Here is a 19,078-nt window from a genome sequence, read left to right as displayed (position 1 = left end):
TGATTCATGATCTCATAGTTAGGGATCCTCTCGGAAGGAGCGATCACAATATGGTGGAATTTAAAATACAGATGGAGGGTGAGAAAGTAAAATCAAATACTAGTGTTTTGTGTTTAAACAAAGGAGATTACAAGGGGATGAGAGAAGAACTAGCTAAGGTAGACTGGGAGCAAAGAGTTTATGGTGGAACAGTTGAGGAACAGTGGAGAACCTTCCAAGCGGTTTTTCACAGTGCTCAGCAAAGGTTTATACCAACAAAAAGGAAGGACGGTAGAAAGAGGGAAAATCGACCGTGGATATCTAAGGAAATAAGGGAGAGTATCAAATTGAAGGAAAAAGCAAATAAAGTGGCAAAGATTGCTGGGAGATTAGAGGACTGGGAAATCTTTAGGGGGGCAACAGAAAGCTACTAAAAAAGCTATAAAGAAGAGTAAGATAGAGTATGAGAGTAAACTTGCTCAGAATATAAAAACAGACAATAAAAGTTTTTACAAATATATAAAACAAAAAAGAGTGGCTAAGGTAAATATTGGTCCTTTAGAGGATGAGAAGGGAGTTTTAATAATGAGAAATGAGGAAATGGCTGAGGAACTGAACAGGTTTTTTGGGTCGGTCTTCACAGTGGAAGACACAAATAACATGCCAGCGACTGATAGAAATGAGGCTATGACAGGTGAGGACCTTGAGAGGATTGTTATCACTAAGGAGGTAGTGATGGGCAAGCTAATGGGGCTAAAGGTAGACAAGTCTCCTGGCCCTGATGGAATGCATGCCAGAGTGCTAAAAGAGATGGCTAGGGAAATTGCAGATGTACTAGTGATAATTTACCGAAATTCACTAGACTCTGGTGTGGTCCCGGTGGATTGGAAATTAGCAAACGTGACACCACTGTTTAAAAAAGGAGGTAGGCAGAAAGCAGGAAATTATAGGCTAGTGAGCTTAACTTCGGTAGTAGGGAAGATGCTGGAATCTATCATCAAGGAAGAAATAGCGAGGTATCTGGATAGAAATTGTCCCATTGGGCAGACGCAGCATGGGTTCATAAAGGGCAGGTCATGCCAAACTAATTTAGTGGAATTTTTTGATGACATTACCAGTGCAGTAGATAACGGGGAGCCGATGGATGTGGTATATCTGGATTTCCAGAAAGCCTTTGACAAGGTGCCACACAAAAGGTTGCTGCATAAGATAAAGATGCATGGCATTAAGTAGCATGGATAGAGGATTGGTTAATAAATAGAAAGCAAAGAGTGGGGATAAATGGGTGTTTCTCTGGTTGGCAATCAGTAGCTAGTGGTGTCCCTCAGGGATCCATGTTGGGCCCACAATTGTTCACAATTTACATAGATGATTTGGAGTTGGGGACCAAGGGCAATGTGTCCAAGTTTGCAGATGACACGAAGATGAGTGGTAAAGCGAAAAGTGCAGAGGATACTGGAAGTCTGCAGAGGGATTTGGATAGGTTAAGTGAATGGGCTAGGGTCCGGCAGATGGAATACAATGTTGACAAATGTGAGGTTATCCATTTTGGTAGGAATAACAGCAAACGGGATTATTATTTAAACGATAAAATATTAAAGCATGCCGCTGTGCAGAGAGACTTGGGTGTGCTAGTGCATGAGTCACAGAAGGTTGGTTTACAGGTGCAACAGGTGATTAAGAAGGCAAATGGAATTTTGTCCTTCATTGCTAGAGGGATGGAGTTTAAGACTAGGGAAGTTATGTTGCAATTGTATAAGGTGTTAGTGAGGCCACACCTGGAGTATTGTGTTCAGTTTTGGTCTCCTAACTTGAGAAAGGACGTACTGACACTGGAGGGTGTGCAGAGGAGTTTCACTAGTTTAATCCCAGAGCTGAAGGGGTTGGATTATGAGGAGAGGTTGAGTAGACTGGGACTGTACTCGTTGGAATTTAGAAGGATGAGGGGGGATCTTATAGAAACATCTAAAATTATGAAGTGAATAGATAGGATAGATGTGGGCAGGTTGTTTCCACTGGCGGGTGAAAGCAGAACTAGGTGACATAGCCTCAAAATAAGGGGAAGTAGATTTAGGACTGAGTTTAGGAGGAGCTTCTTCACCCAAAGGGTTGTGAATCTATGGAATTCCTTGCCCAGTGAAGCAGTTGAGGCTCCTTCAGTACATGTTTTTAAGGTAAAGATAGATAGTTTTTTGAAGAATAAAGGGATTAAGGGGTATGGTGTTCGGGCCGGAAAGTGGAGCTGAGTCCACAAAAGATCAGACATGATCTCATTGAATGGCGGAGCAGGCTCGAGGGGCCAGATGGCCTACTCCTGCTCCTAGTTCTTATGTTCTTATGTTTATGTTCTTCTGCACTGTAAATTCTATGAAAAAATCTTTCCAAAATTATGGGATGTTAGAACAAAGATTTAAATTGATGGATTAGCTCCTAATCATCAGCCATATTTGCTGCCTGCACAGCAGTCCACCTCTGTTCTTTAACATGAGTTCTTACTATAGGAGGTAGGGTATTCTTAAATTGCTCTAACAGAATGACCTCTCTTAGAGCCTCATCGGTAGTTTCAAGTCCCAATTCTCGGATCCACCAATCAAAATTAACCTGCTTAATACTTTCAAATTCCACAGAAGTCTGACTGAGCTGTCTCCTTAAAGTCCAAAACGTTTGCCTAAATGCTTTAGGAACCATTCCATATGCATCCAGAATATGTCTTCTTACCACGTCATAATTCTTAGTTACCCGCTCAAACAGGGAAGCATAAATTTCCTGTGCCCCCCTCCAGAGTTACTCTGCATGGGTAATGTCCATTTTTCACACGGCCACTCCATTTGGGTTGCTATTTTCTCAAATGCCCTAAAAATAGTTTCTTCCTCCTATTCATTGAATTTTGGGAAGCCCTGCATAAATGCAAACACATTGCACTGGGTTCCATTCTAGGATTAAGCTCCCCTCTACATTCTGTCAGCTTCCCACTCATTTGCAGTGCCTTAAGCTTAAAGTCTCTCTCCTTTTTTCCTCCACCTCCCTTTCTTTTTCCTCCCTCTCACTTTCTTTTTCCTCCCTCTTCCTTTCTTTTTCCTCCCTCTCCCTTTCTTTTTCCTCTATCCTCATTTCCATCACAATTTCTTTTTGCTTCATCTCCATTTCTTTTGCTCTCTTTTTTGCTTCAGCTTCCTTTCTGTTTGCTGCATCTCCAATTCCTTTTGCATCAGCTCCATTTTATTCCTTTCCTTTTGCCTCAGCTCCATTTTCTTTTGCTTCAACCCCATTTATTTTCTTTTTAATTCCCTTTCATGCACTGACTGCAACTGATCCCTCTCCAGCTTAATGTCATCACCAGAAAATGTTTCTGATGCTGCACTTCCTCGTGGGCTCATCTGTGTTTCTAACATCTCTTCCAAATTTAAATGTTGAGGAATCTCTTCACTTATCTCTTCCTTCCCAACTCTAGCTGGAACCTCTATTTTTCATGCATCTACCAGTTCGACTAGCTTGTCTTTGCACAGTTCTGTTAAGTAAACCAGAGTCAAGTTGTTCACTTGAAGAAAACCCTCAGCAGCTTCCAAAGCCATCCTATTATACCACTACAAACCTGGTGTTTTTGAAAAAAATTTGTACGGAAACCAATTATTCACCATCTACCATTCCAAAAATCTAAGACCAGAATCCTTAATTTATGTTGCAATATGCTGGGCAAGTGCATGGTCACTTCCAGCCTCACTCATCCCAGAGTCACAACACAAATTAATTAACAAATAATTATTCGAGAAATACCCACAACTTTGGCTGTCCAGTAATTACAGTCACCAGGGGCGGGATTCTCCCCTAGCCGGCGGGACGGGCTGTACCGGCGCCGAGAAGTGGTGTGAACCACTCCGGCATCGTACCACCCGGAAGGTGCGGAATCGTCCACACCTTCAGGGGCTAGGCCGCACCAGCCGGCGGGGTTGGCGCCACGACAGCCGGCACAAAAGGGCCTCTGCAGGCCAGCGCGGGTTGGTGCATGCGCGGGAGCGTCAGCGTGGGGTGCTGGTGTCACCCCAGCACGTGCGCAGGGGGTTCTCCTCCATGCCGGCCATGGTGGAGGTTGACAGCAGCCGGCGCAAAGGGCAAGAGTGCCCCCACGGCACAGTCCCGCCCGTGGATCGGTGGGCACCGATCGCGGGCCAGGCCACCGTAGGGGCAGCCCCCGGACCAGATCCCCCCCCCCCCCCCCCCCCCCCGCCCCGAGGACTCTACAGGCCACCCGTAGAGCCAGGTCTCGCCGGTACGGACCTGGTTTGATTTACGCCGGCAGGACCGGCCGAAATCGGGCGGCTGCTCGGCCCATCATGCAGCGGAAATTCGCCGGAGGGGCCACTGCCAACGGCTCCCGACCGGCACGACGCGACTCCCGCCCCTGCCAGAACCCCAGCTCCGGAAAATTCATGCCGCCCCCCGGCGATTCTCTGACCCGGCGGGGGGGGTCAGAGAATCCCGCCCCAGGTTTCTAAGTTTAAACACAATTACCGTTTATTCATAACTAGAACAAATGCGATATATTCAATTAATACAGTTGCACAACGTCAGGCTTATACCCACCTTGTCCTTTAACTGCTCCACCCTTTACCCAGACACACAAGACAGACAAAAACAGAGTGTGGAAAGGGGTGAAAATAATAAGGATTAAGGTTATAGATAAAAGTCCTTGCTTCAGCTGATCAGTTCCTTAATGCACTTTGTTCACAGTATGAGCATGGTTTAAAATCTCTGGTTTGCAGCCTGTAATGATCTTCCTTGCAGTTAGCAATATCTTACATCTTTTTCAGGAGAGGCCTTTGGCTTCACATCAGCCCGCTCTGCAGAGAAGGTTATCTGGTCTGCTTGTATCAGCCTTTATTTTGAGAGACAATTGGTCCCCACAGTGACCTTTCAGTGAGAATTAGTTGGTTATTTCTGGAGAAAACAGAGTGGGAAAAGGAAAGCTTTTCTCCCTTAACTTCCAAAAGTGAAACTGAAAGCTCGTTAGGCCTCAGAACCCTTTCAGTGGGAACAGAATCTATCACCATCTGTACCGGATAGAACACCGCCTTTTGGGTCCAATTGGTCACTAGTAACATCAATAAACTCGGGTCATCAATGATGTCAGTCTAAACCTTCTGGATTTTCTGTTTGAATTAAAGGTGCAGGTGTTTTGCATTAAAATCACAGGTACATTAAACATCCATGGATCAAAACTTTTAACAGTAGAAATAATATAAAGGGAAATAAGGGAATAAACAGCAACTGAAATGACCCTTACATCCTACCAACCGTTTGATTATTTGAAATATTTTCATAGGTTCCTGCTGAATTCCCACCTATTACATCAGAAGGGTCTGTGAAAATACAAAATAATGAATCAGCCATCGTCATATCATAAAATGGCACAATAGAAGGATGTCTTTCAGTCCATCATCCCAGGAACAGAACTTTGAAAGTCATCTCCAGTTAATCCCATTCCCCATCTATTTATCCATATCCCTGTAAATAAGTGCCCCTCATGTATCAATCCAATTTCCTTGTGAAATTACTGTTCAGACTTTCATGCTATATCATCACAATAACTCAATGCCTAAAAAGAAATTAAAGCATCTCGCAGCTGCAGTTTTTGGTAATTAAATTGCACCTCGATGCAATATTAATGAATCCTCTGCGGCTGGCAACATTTTCTCATCATTTCCCCTATCACAATATCTTGCAGCTTTGAAACCAGTCAAGTCTCCCGATTAATGACACAGAGGAAGCTGATGGTAAATGTAAGATAGATTTGTTTACATGTATTTACAATAGGCTGCATAACGCAGAATCTCACTCCCAGTACAGTCTTGGCAGGGAGGTCTTATCTCACCAGGCCCTGATCTGGGCTTGCTTTTAACCTTTGCTCATAACGATCCCCAGGCGGCCTCTGCACCTTACCTGGGGAGCTCGTACTCTACGAGTCCCACGGGGAGATCAATGAAGGTTTCCCCGTGGTCCTCGTGGAGATTATGAGATGCCCGTTACCTTCCATGTTTTAAGAAGAATATGCCAAGGAACTCCAGTACCTCCATTGAACTGAAGTCCTACTTAACTGGTAGTATTCCAGTAAACCTTCAGCACACATTTTTCAAGAATGTAACATTACTCCTAAATCAGTGAACCGTTCTAGATGCCAGGAGAGTTAGAACAGCTGCTTTATATTCTAAGTAACTGCATTATTTGTATCTTACTACTGTTTCTTTTTAAAAAAAAGTTAAAGTATCAAATTCCTTTCTTTCCAATTAAGGGGCAATTTAACGTGGCCATTCCACCTAAGCTGCACATCTTTGGGTTGTGGGGGTGAGACACGGGGGAAATGTGCAAACTTCACACCAACAGTGACCGGGGAAGGGATCGATCCCGGGTCCACGGCCATGAGGCTCTCTTACCATTGATGCTAGCTTTCAAGTGGATTCTATGTCTGCTAACTTCAAGCTTATTGGTTGTTAGGTTAATTTTATGACACAATGGAGCAGTCATAATCAAGGCATGCAAAATAGATCAGCCTACCAAATACTAAGAGTGGTTCTGGCTTTGTGCAATTATGTGAAATCATAGAATAGAATCTCAATTGTGCAGATGGAGGCCATTCGGCCCATTGAGTCTGCACCGACTGAACGGGCACCCCACCTAGGCCCAATCCCCCACCCTGTCCCGTTAGCCCACCTGGGGCAATTTTGCATTTAAAAAAGTGCCAGTCCACCTAATGTGCACATCTTTGAACTGTGAGAGGAAACTGGAGAACCCGGAGGAAACCCATGCAGACATGGGAAGAATGTGTAAACTCCACACGGTCACCGGAGGTCGGAATCAAACCGGGATCCCCGGCGCTATGTGAGACAGCAGTGCTAACCAATGTGCTGCCTATGTGAAATGAGTGATTGTCATAATCCCATTTTACATTTCTCAAGATAAGTCAGGAGAGATATAAAATGGGTTCCTGATTTATTGTAATCCAGTTTTACATTCAGACACACGTCTGCACTATTGCATCATGTAGCTGACTGATGTTACAATTTGAGCACCAAATTAGTCGAAACAAAATGATTAGTTTCTGCAAAACCTCCACATCCAGGTCTATTCAAATCTATGAGATTTGGAGCTTCCATAAGAAATGCACAACTCTCAGATTAAATTACGTGTAGACAAATAGATTGAATGTGATAAATGTAATGATAGTGTAGGGAGTGGAAAGGGTTAACTATATGATGTTCATGTATCTCAACACTAGATGGTACCACAGAGTTGTCATACAAATATACTGGGCGAAATTCTCCGCCCCCCCGCGACGGGTGGGAGAATAGCGGGAGTGCCTTCCCGACACTTTTGCCGCCCTCCCGCTATTCTCCCCCCCCCCCCCCCCCCCCCCCCCGCCGAAGTCCCGACCCGAATCGCTGCCGCCGTTTTTTTACGGCCGACAGCGATTCTCAGCTGTTAGATGGGCCGAAGTCCCAGCCCTTTCCGCCGTTTTTACGAACGGCAAACACACCTGGTCTTGCCGTTCGTAAAAACGGCGTCACAAACTCGCTATTAATAACCATGGCACCGATTGGCACGGCCGTACCACGGCCGTGCCAAGGGTGCCATGGGCCCGCGATCGGTGGGCACCGATCGCGGGCAGCGGGCCCTATGCCCGCGCACTACTTGTCCTTCCGCCGCCCCGCAGTATCCATTCGCGGGGCGGCTGAGGGGCAACCCGGCCCGCGCATGCGCGGGTTTCGCGCAAAAACGCGATGACGTCACCCGCGCATGCGCGGGTTGGAGTGTTCCAAACTGCGCATGCGCGGCTGACGTCATATGACGCGTCAGCCGGCGCTAACTCCGGCAAGCGGGCTTAACGATTTTCGTTAAGCCCGTCTTGCCGGAGCCTACGGCGTCGGGCTGCTAGCCCCGACCGGGGACCAGAATCGGTCCCCGGTCGGGAAGGGGCGCGCTGCCGTAAAACCCGCCCGGGTTTTACGGCAGCTTTACGATTTCTCCCGTTTTGGGAGAATCGCGCCCACTGTGCCTCCTCGGGTTCTGGGAGAAGGTGTTGGAGAAGGGTTGAGATAGGGTGTTAGTTGTATTAGAGAAATAGTATAGATTTCTGTAGCATAGATTTAATATTGTTCTTTTCTTAGCTATTACTTAGTAAGGTGTTCGAATAATTTAAAGTAGTGTAAATAAACTAGATTTGTTTGAAAGACATAGCTTGATGTTCTTTGTCAGCACTGTGACTTTAAGCTATCTTGAGGGGCTCCACAAGGAACATCAAATGGTACCAGATAGTGCTTACTAAAGTATTGTAGCTAGAATTAGTCAGAATATTTTTAAAAAGTGCTCAGACTTCAACTGCAAGACAGTTTGCAAGCCTGTTCCATCTGCTCATCCAGACAAGTCAAGACCTCGTGGAGAAACTGCAGATTCCCAAACAGTTCCGGACTTCTGGTAATATTGATGTTAATTGGAAAACTTTCAAGTAGCACTTTGAGCTTTACCTATCTGCCTTTGACCTTGAAACAGCTGGCGATCAGTGGAAAATTGCATTATTTTTAACAATCCCAGGAGAGCAGGCAATTGAGCAATACAATACCTTCCATTTCTCCACTAATAATTAGAAAAAAAATCTAATGTGATGATTGAGAAATTCAATCTTCACTGCAAAGCCCTTCACTGCACTGCAATGAGAGATATGTGTTTAAAAAGAGGATTCAGAAAGATGGAAAGTCCATTGATTGTATTATCACTGATCGGAGACTAAAGGCGCAGACCTGCAACTTTTCAATCCTTACAGACTCTCTGCTGTGGGACCAAATCATTTTTGGCATTAAGAATGAAAAATTGAAGGGCAGCATGGTGGCACAGTGGTTAGCATTGCTGTCTACGGCGCTGAGGACCCGGGTTCGAATCCTGGCCCTGGGTCACTGTGTGGAGTTTGCACATTCTCCCCGTGTTTGCGTGGTTTCACCCCCACAACCCAAAAGATGTGCAGGATAGGTGGATTGGCTATGCTAAATTGCCCCTTAATTGGAACAAATTATTGGGTACTCTAAATTTATTTTTTTTTAAATGAAAAATTTTGAGAACGCCTAAACATGTAACACTGGAAGATGCAATTGAAATGTGTTGTGCAAGTGAACTTTCAAGAAATCAGTACTCCAATATACTGAATTGGGAAAGTGGTGCGAAAGTGCAAATCGGTGCTGACGCCTTTGGAACTGGCACAGTTGAAAAATCGGCGTGCTCCAGATGACAGCTGTTTTGCGCATGCACATAGCCATTTTGCGCATGCAGGCTTGGAAGTCAACCGTCCTGCGCATGTTCATTTTGCATATTACGCAAGCAGCGACAAGATGTGTAGACGTTGTGGACATGCCCACCCACAGAAAAAAATCCTTGGCTCTCGGAAAAACTTCTTCCAAATGCGGTAAATGGAATAATTTTGCAGTGCCGCTCAGCGACAAGAGGGCCACAGTTCAAAAATCTATTTCATTCAACAAAAATATGAATGTTTAGAGTATTAATACAAATGCAGATATAGCAAAAATGGTGACACCTGATACTGTTACAGATGGCCACTGTCTTGAAGATACATTCTTTGTTGGCATTGTTGAAAAGTATCAGAAAACTTTGAAGTGCTAATTTTCTCCACAGATATTGCATCCGATAAAATCAATCAGCTTGGAAGATGAATAGATCATTCCACTACAAGTTAATGGATCCGAGATTGTGTTTAAACTTGACACTGGTGCAAATGCTAATTTAATTAACAGCTTTTATTTATCCAAGCTACGTGGGCTTCCTAAGGTTCAAGACACTGACTGCCAGTCACGTGACTACAATGGTAACATGATTATTTTTTTGGGTTCATGCTATCTCTTGGTGACAAACAAAGACACAGTGGCGAATTGAAATTGTTGATGCTAGACGTTCGTCACTATTAGTTGTACAAGCGTGTCAATACTTAAATCTTGTGAAACAAATTCACAGCACCGACAAACTTCCTGCACCTGTGCAAGAAGATACTGAGGACATACTAGCAATGTTTCCAGCTGAGAAGCACAAAGAGCTCAATGATGAATCAAATAAAGCAAAAGGAACTGCCCTTGAGAAAACAAAGAGTAACTACAGAACAACAGAACTTGCACAAAGGTACGACTTTGAAACCAAAGAACAGCTAACTGACGCATTATCTTGTACTACTGAACCAGATGAGCAGCAGCCTGAGATAGTTCAACTTGTAAAAGTTCAAGCAAAACTTTTTGCTGAAACTCTTCCTGTCTCCAATGAAATAGCTTCAACTGATCAGAACAGAAACTGAAAACGATGCACTATTCCAACATGTAATCAGCCAAATGAAGAATGGTTGGCCAAAGGGAAGTTGTTCAAATTTCAGAAATATTAGATCTCATCTAAGTGTGACAGATGGATTTCTACTTCACCTTGATCGTATAGTAATTCCGACAAAGTTTCGACACATGATCCTGCATAAGATTCATGAAGGTCATTTAGGTGTAGAAAAATGTAAAGGTTGTGCAGCACAAGCAGTATACTGGCCTGAAATAAATGCTGACATAACCAATTTTGTGTTAGAGTGTGACACTGCCGGCGTAAGCCAATGCAGAGAAAAGAGAAATTCACAACTCACGATCTAGAAAAGATTCTTTGGTTAAAAGTTGGTATTGATCCTTTTCATTTTCATGATTGAAATTATGTATTGATCATGGACTGCTTTTCCAACTACCCAGAAGTTATGCAATTGTCTGATTCTACTTCCAAATCCGTGATTAAAGTGACTAAAGAAGTGTTTGCTCAACATGGAATACCTAGCAAAGCAAGACAGATAACGGGCCTTGCTTTGATAGTAATGATTGGACAGAATTTGCTCAAAAGTATAACTTTACTCATATCACGCCTAGTGCTCTTCATCGGCAATCCAATGGCAAGATAGAAAAAGGAGTTCACATTGGGAAACAACTTTTCAAGAAAGAACTTGACTCCTCTCACAACTGGTTTATCTCCTGCGCAATTGTTAACGTATAGTTCATTGCGTACAACCCTTCTATGTTTACAACTAGCTGATCCTGATCTTCAGCAAGTCATAGAGAAAATGCAGCATCAAACGTATCTTCAGGAGAAATACTACAACGAAAATGCAAAATTGCTGGAACCAATTGAACCAGGTGATCTAGTGAGAAGTCAGATTCCCACTGGAGGATGGTCTGACTTAGCTAAGGTCATATGTCAAGCAGCACCTCACTTGTATGTTGTTAAAATGACAGAAACAGAAGAAACAGACGTGCTCTTTTAAAAGTAAAGTCTTCGCAAACTTTATTTCCATGTATTGAGTTTTATAGTAACTTATTGAATCCTACAACCTCAATATCTGATGACAAACAAGATGACTCTCAGAAGAAATCAGAAACATCTGAATCTCAGTCGCCTGGATAGGGAAGATCATCCAGAATCAGAAAGAAACCTGAAAGACTTAATTTGTATAACTTCAACAAATTTTGACTCACTTGTTAACTTTTTGGTATACATATCAATGTACGATGTGATATCATTGCTTATACTCTAACTTTTGTTACTGTATAAACATTTTAAAGAATGGGGGATGCAATGACATGTACAATGTAGGGAGTGGAAAGAGTTAACAAGATGATGTTCATGTATCTCAACACTAGATGGCACCACAGTGTAGTCATAAAAATATACTGTGCCTCCTAGGGTTCTGGAAAAAGGTGTTGGAGAAGGCTTGAGATAGAGGGCTGGATTCTCCGTTTGCCGATGCAAAAATTATGAAACGCGTTTGGGCGGAGAATAGCTTCCAACACCGAAATCGCGGTAGACGCTGGTTTGACACCAAAGGACCACGGGCACCGACGGGGCCAGAGCGCGGGGGTGGAAGGGGCATGCGTGGGTGGGGCCCGCAGTACCAAATGGGGCCACTATGTGGCCCATGGTACCTGGTTGGGCACAAGAGTATGCGCCATGCTAACACATTGGCCTTTCACCCCCTGCAGATAATGGCATTCGGACACCAACCCGCCATGTTGGCTGCCGGGGCGATGGCCGCAGCTCTGCAAGATGCCCTGTGGCAACGTGAGCAGAGGCCGCTCAGAGAGGAGGCGGAGGCTGCAGTAGAGGAGCGGGCTGAAGAGGGGCTGGTGGCAGCCGCACGGTTGGATGGCGGGCCGCACAACAGGGCAAGGAGGAGAACGGGATGCCAAGGGTGCACTGGATAAGGCCTCGCATGTACCACAACCGCATGTCGTTTGAGGGCCTGATGGACCGGGAATGCAGACAGAGACTGCGGATGAGCAGAGAGACTGTCAGACACATCTACCAGATGATGCCACACCTGGCACCTCGGGGGTATGGGGGAGGACACCCACTCCCGGTGACCGTCAAGGTCATGATCACCCAAGGGGACAGCATGGTGGTGCAGTGGATAGCACTGCTGCCTCACGGACCCGAGGTCCCTAGTTCGATCCCGGCTCTGGGTCACTGTCTGTGTGGAGTTTGCACATTCTCCCCGTGTTTGCATGTCTTTTGCCCTCACAACCCAAAAAGATGTGCAAGGTAGGTGGATTGGCCATGCTAAAATTGCCCCTTAATTGGAAAAAAATTGGGTACTCTAAAATTTAAAAAAAAGGTCATGATTGCCCACAACGTTTATGCCACAGGGTCCTTCCAATCACTGAGTGGGGATCTGTCCGGGATTTCGCAGACATCGGTGCAAAGGTGGATCCATGCTGTTATCGTGGGCATCCTCCACAACATCGCGCAGCAGAGGGGCTATGTGCTCAAGGAGGATGTGGGGCAAGGGCAGGCCTCATCAGACGAGGAGGGGGAGGTGATGGACAATGAGCAGGACATGGGGCCTCAGCAGGCCTGGGAGGCCGCACAACACCATCACCAGAGCCAGCGAGCACGGGACGCCTTCGTCGCCCCATGTTTCACTGACTGGGGGGGGGGGGCAGGAACACCACCATCCCAGACCCACATCACCTCACCTCCCACACCACCAAACCCCCTCACCTCCCACACCACCAAACCACCCGCATGAGCTGGCCAGTCCTTCACATGGTTGCGTTGAATTCCTGGGGTGGGGGTGCCGGGGACAGTCGGGCCTGTGAGGGAGGGGGGAGGGGGGGGCAGGGACGGGCAGGGTCCACCCACGGGGCCTTCACTTGGCCCCCACCCCACCACTCCCACTAGCCATCCCTAACCGCCCCACCTCCACACCCATCAGATAGAGCACCGAGGCAGGGTTGAATGGTGTTAACAAGTGTTTGTTGTGAACAAATATATACAGTCTGTGCCGCAGCCCCAATAACTCAACTGTGCCCTGCGTCCATGTCAACTTAACTTGTACCTAACTTTCTGGCCTCACGAGCCCTAACACTATGCCGAGGTGGTTCCTCAGATGGTACAGCAGGAGTGGAGGCAGCCTGCTGCAACAAGGGTCCCCGTTGGCGTACATCTCCTGGGGCGAACCGGCCTGGATGGACCTGGCTGCTGGTCAGGCAACCTGGGTGGCATGCTGCTGCCCTGTTCTGCCTGCTGCCCACCAGATGCACCAGGGACAGGAGGGGGGGGGGTGTCCGAGGTGTTGCGGTGCTCTGGCACCTCCCCTGCGGGAGTCACTGGCGAGGGCCTCGTCACCTCCTCCTCCCTTGGTTTGCCCGATGGCGCCCAGGCTACTCCATGGGGCGAGGATGCGAGCAGAGCCACCCCTGAGGCACCGCCCCAGCCCCACCCCCCACCCCTGCCACCTAGTGCTGCCAGTCCTGGAGGCCGGCCCTGGTCTCGACAAGGGTCTGCACATTCACGGCTATGGAGCACAGGGAGGGCCATCTCCATCTGGGACTGTGCCACCCACTGAGGTCGCATGCCACATCAGCCAGTGACTGAGCCACAACCCTCTGAGTCTGGGCCACATTCCTCTGGGTCTGCACCACATCAGCCTGTGACTGGGCCACGTCCTTCTGGGTGTGTTTTACATTGGCCAGTGTCTGTGCCACGTCCCTCTGGGTGTTGGGCACCTCCTTCTGACTCTGCGCCACGCCAGCCAGCGTCTGGGCAAAGCTACCAACATCCTCAGCCATAGCCTGCTGTGACTGGGCCACGCTGAGGAGCGCCGCTGCAATGTACAGCTGGCTCTGGCACATGGCTGCCTATGAGAGGGCAGCCCTGTCCTGGGCCTTAGTCCCGCTTGCACAGAATGCCCCAGGCCTTGCACATGCTGACCCATATCCGACACCATCGCCCCCATTGCCCCCACCACAGATGCCACCTGTGCGGTGTCAGCCTGGTTGGCACGCATGACCGGCACTATCCCCTGCTACTGCACGCGGAAGGACTCCTCCACCTGCGGCTTCAGGTGTTGGAAGCCCGCCTTCATTCCATCCTGTAGACGCTGGGTCTCTGCCTGCATCTCGACTGTGGGTGGGACTGGATGTACCAGGAGCCCGGGACCCGTCTGGGCGGCAGCTGGTTCATGGGGCCGGCCTGCCCTCCAACCATCCAGCCCCTCGGCTGCTCCTACTTCCACCTGCTGCACTGGACTGACTGCGTGGTGCGCACCAGATAGTGTCCCAGGAGCCTCTTCACTAAAGTGCCCATCCGAGGTGATAGTCTCTGAGATGGTGGAGGGTGTTGCAGACAGCTGTGGCAGAACGCCCATGTTCTCCTCCGACCCGAACCCCAGGGCCTACTGAGTCTCGGTCAGAGGGCTGATGTTCATGCTGCTCCCACCGTCAGTGCTCGGCCACCTGGGGGCACCGGCCCTGGCACTGGCTGGGGGCGGGGGGCCCAGGATGGGCTGGGCCCATCTCCGACAGGTCCTGTAAGAAACAAGACAGCATGTATAGTTAGACAGCGGGATGGGGAAGGGGGGTGAGGGGGTTGTGGAATGAGGGGGTGCGTGGGGGTGAGGATGTGGGGGGTGGGGAGAGGGTTGGCCACTCATGTGTCATGGGGATGCGCAACTTGCTCACCCACTGCCAACCTCCACATCGGCGACCTCCCTTTCCTCCGGGCCACCGACCACACCCAGTGCCCTCTGCTCGGGCATGGTGAGGACCGCAGGTCTAGTGGTCTCCCTCCGGTTATCTCCCGCTCCCGGCGGGTGTGGGCGGCCTTCTCCTGGGGGGGGAGCAAACACAAACAACAACACTGTTAGGCATTCTGACACATGTAGTCCAGGGGTTGGGTAGATGATGGCGTTAGTGGCCAGGGCATCCGGCCACTGGCGCTGGTATGGTGCTGGCATGTGAGGCAGGGTTCATCCATCCCCTGTGGGCGGGGGGTTGGGTCCGGGTTACATGTGTGCGGGAGGGGGTGGGGGTTTTGGTGTCAGGGGCACAGCGTTGCCTACTCAACCTGGCCGCCCTGATGAGGTGGTGCAGTTTCTTCCTGCACTGGATGCCACTCCGGACGACATAGCCAATGGCGCTGACTGTGTCTGCCACCTGCGCCCAGGCACGCCGATGGTCATCCTTCTCTCCTCCTCGGCGTCCATGAAGGTGTCCAGCTCAGCGTCTCTGAACCATGGTGCTGCTCTCTTTCCAGCCATCTTGTTGACTGGGACGGTGTGTGTGGGGGAATGACCCACACACGAACAAGTTTGGTTGCGATGTCTGAGTCTCATGTGCGGCAATCACGAAACCGGCGAATCGGGCTCCATTTCACATGGAACCGATTGTGCTCCACGTACCGATGGTGCAAGCTCATTTAGAGTTGCTGAATCGGTGCACCTGTTGCACCGTTTTTGCTGTCGTAAAACACCACTGTTTCCACACCGATGTCAGCACTTCGTCTCAAAATCGGAGAATCCAGCCCAGGGTGTTACTTGTATTGGAGAGATATTATAGATTTCTGTGGCATAGATTTAATACTGTTCTTTTCTTAGCTATTACTCAGTAAGGTGAGCAAATAATTTGAAGTAGAGTAAATAAATCAGCTTTGTTTGAAATACATAGCTTGATGTTCTTTGTCAGCAGTACCATTTTAGCCACCTAAAGGGACTCCACAAGGAACATCACAATGCATGTTAAGGGTTTTCAGTAAGATCTACTTTGCATAAAAGATTGTTTCCTTCTACCATTCACCAGTTAGTATCTTGTTCAAAATCTGAATTAAGCAGAACATTGAGCGATACGTACTGACATCAATTTCTTCTAACGCAGGTTTCAGCTCGCTGGGCAATTATTTACAAAGCACTCAACAGGAATTGTTGCATTAGGTTGTCAACATTGAAATGCAAATATAAAGTTTCGAAAATCTGTCAGATATATGCTTAGTTAAATTAACTTCCATTCAAGAAACTCTACAGCAACATGAAATGCTGAAATATTTCACTTACTGTTTACTATTGGAGGAATGCTCGTAGCATATAGCCCTTGCGTTGGATCTTTGAACCTAAACAAATGTTGTGCAACATAACTAAATGTAATTTTTTTCAGCAGGAAACTGCATTGCCATTATTGTCTAAAACAGAAATTATGTTTATTAATGTCGTAGTATTAGTGAACCTGTTTTGCTAAATGAAAGGAAGAAATTTAACACATACTGGCAACGTGCACATTATTTTTACTATTTCATGGGATTAGGTGGCTCTGGCTGGGCCAGCATTTTTATTGCCCATCCCTAATTGCCCTGATGGTGGGAGGGCATTCCGGGACATTTATCCAGCGACAATGAAGTCACATCGGTGAAGACAACATCAATTCAGGTAAATTGGGGCAGAGCATTGGTCAAAAATAATACAATAATAATCTTTAATATTGTCACAAATCGGCTTACATATTCTTTTATAAATTTAGAGTACCCAATATTTTTCCAGTTAAGGGGCAATTTAGCTTGGCCAATCCACCTACCCTGCACATCTTTGGGTTGGGGGGTGGAACCCACGCAGACACGGGGAGAATGTGCAAACTCCACTCGGACAGTGACCCAGGGCCGGGATTCGAACCCGAGTCCTCAGAGCCGTAGTCCCAATGCTAACCACTGTACCACGTGCCGCCCCAATTGAGAAGGCAGGGCTTTCATGGATAACCTCAGCTGCTCCGAGAATTGATGATGCCCTGTTGACCTTGCTCTGAATCAAGAACCAGGTGTCCAGCCAACTGAGCTAAACCGGACCCTAGAACGCTTATATTAACACTCCAATGAAGTTACTGTGAAAAGCCCCTAGTCGCCACACTCCAGTGCTTGTTTAGGTACACTGAAGGAGAATTCAGAATGTTCAAATTACTTACGTCTTTTGGGACTTGTGGGAGGAAACCGGAGCACCCGCAGGAAACCCATACAGACATTGGGAGAATGTGCAGACTCCGCACAGACAGTGACCCATGCCAGGAATCGAATGTTGGACCCTGGAGCTGTGAAGCAACGATGCTTAACACTGTGCTAGCCACTAATCTACATGCCGCCCAAGTTGGAGATATAACGTAGATTACAAGTGCAAAGCCATACATTTCTGTTTTATTTTAATTTCATTATTTATATTATCATAAATAGTCAAATATCAAAATTTGGAGCCAAATGGGAAGCAGCGAAAAATTGGTGGTAAACTAAAGGATTCACTGTATTCGATTTGGAGTACCGGGAAATGAAATGCTAAGTCACTGCATCAGCAACAGTATAGGAATGTTATAATACCAGTGTATGGAGCTAAGAAAGGGATAGTTCCATCAATCCGAATCATAACCCATTAATTAATTGTGTCTATGTGAACATTCCTTATAACTGTATACATTTGAACAGTGATATAGAAATATTTGAAACAATATTTCACACACATTTACTGTAACTCAAAACTATGAAAGGTGCCAGTAACATTTGAATACAGTATTCACCCGCATGCTTTCTTTTTGATCAACCATGCACTTATCCCGCTGATTAATCCCAGAATAAGAAGAGCAACAATCACTATGGCAGCTATGACGCCTTTGCTTAATTTGATGGAGCTGGGTTGATCTGAAACTGCAATAAAACAAGTATTGAAACTAATCTCAAATTTCTAGGAACAACTGCACATCAGTAAAACATGTACACATCTAAGCTTCTACTATCTGATTGCTTGACTGTTACCAAGATTCAATAATCTAACGATTATTAAATGGTCATGACGGAATCCTCTCGAGCCAAAAGCAATCTCATTTAAACACTTTTTATTGAATTCAATAAAGTTGAGGAAAACTTTACTGTTATAAATACGATAAAATCAAACAACAGGGGAGTAACTAATTCCTAATTTTCCAAAAAATGAATGGAAAATTAAAAGTAAATGCAAGATTCTGAATGGAATTTAAAACTGGGATTTTCCTAGAAAATGCACAAAAGGAGCAGTTAATATTCTGATTTTATATCTTGAAAGGTATTCAATCCGAACGTCAAGACAGTGATAATAAGTTTGTAGGATCCATTCACCAGCCTATATTTAGTGCCAGTTTGGGTATAATGAGAATGTCAATGATGAAAAGATGTAGTCAAGATGAAGAAGGACTCCGACCTATATATTTTCCAGTTCACCGTGAAGATTAAGAGAGCTTGTGTTAGAAATTATTTTGATTTTGAAAGGAGTGTGAGGGGATGAAGATTGTTATTGCAGTTCAGGAAATCAGGAAAGGCTGCATGTGCCTTAGCTTCATTAGAGAAAAAGACAAGGCTGGGTGATAATATATTGTTTTTGCAATGATTACTAAAATATAGAAGATCAGTCGCTATAGCTCTTAATTCAAATGCAACATCATATGGTGAGCGAGATAAACTTCGTCCATCCCACATATTAAAATATGTAAGAGACCATTTCGCTTTCCATACCCATGGATAATGTGTCCTTATTAAAATCTTACTTGGAATTTCCTTATCACGAAAATCCTTATGAATAAGCAAAGTTTTTCTCAAAATTGATTTAACTGTTATCAGTTGCTATAGACTTGATCGTAGAAATAAATGAACATATCCATGCCTAATGTCATATTTATTGACAGTTTGAATTATGAAAATCTTAATGCCGATTGGTTTCTTATTTTGTTCCAAAGAACAGCATAGACAAAAATAGCTAAAT

The 19,078-nt window shown here is 46.2% G+C and overlaps 1 protein-coding gene across 4 annotated transcripts in view; it reads right to left on the bottom strand.

Annotated features, from left to right (window-relative positions):
- The window catches only part of LOC119974384 (uncharacterized protein PB18E9.04c-like), a 96,247-nt gene that overhangs the window by 20,131 nt on the left and 57,038 nt on the right, over positions 1-19,078 (bottom strand). For 2 of the 4 annotated variants that reach the window (XM_038813190.1, XM_038813194.1), the window contains 3 exons: positions 17,865-17,991; positions 16,370-16,425; positions 5,272-5,336 (listed from right to left, as the gene is read on the bottom strand). In XM_038813190.1, the coding sequence (XP_038669118.1) occupies positions 5,272-5,336; positions 16,370-16,425; positions 17,865-17,991 (248 nt within the window). Of the gene's footprint in view, positions 1-5,271; positions 5,337-16,369; positions 16,426-17,864; positions 17,992-19,078 lie in introns of those variants that run through there. The other 2 variants (XM_038813193.1, XM_038813192.1) reach the window with 2 other exon arrangements.

The sequence above is a fragment of the Scyliorhinus canicula genome, chromosome 12, assembly GCF_902713615.1.
Source record: "Scyliorhinus canicula chromosome 12, sScyCan1.1, whole genome shotgun sequence".
Taxonomy (NCBI): domain Eukaryota; kingdom Metazoa; phylum Chordata; class Chondrichthyes; order Carcharhiniformes; family Scyliorhinidae; genus Scyliorhinus; species Scyliorhinus canicula.
Note: the sequence above shows the minus strand (reverse complement) of the source record. Positions and strands in the feature narration are given on the sequence as shown.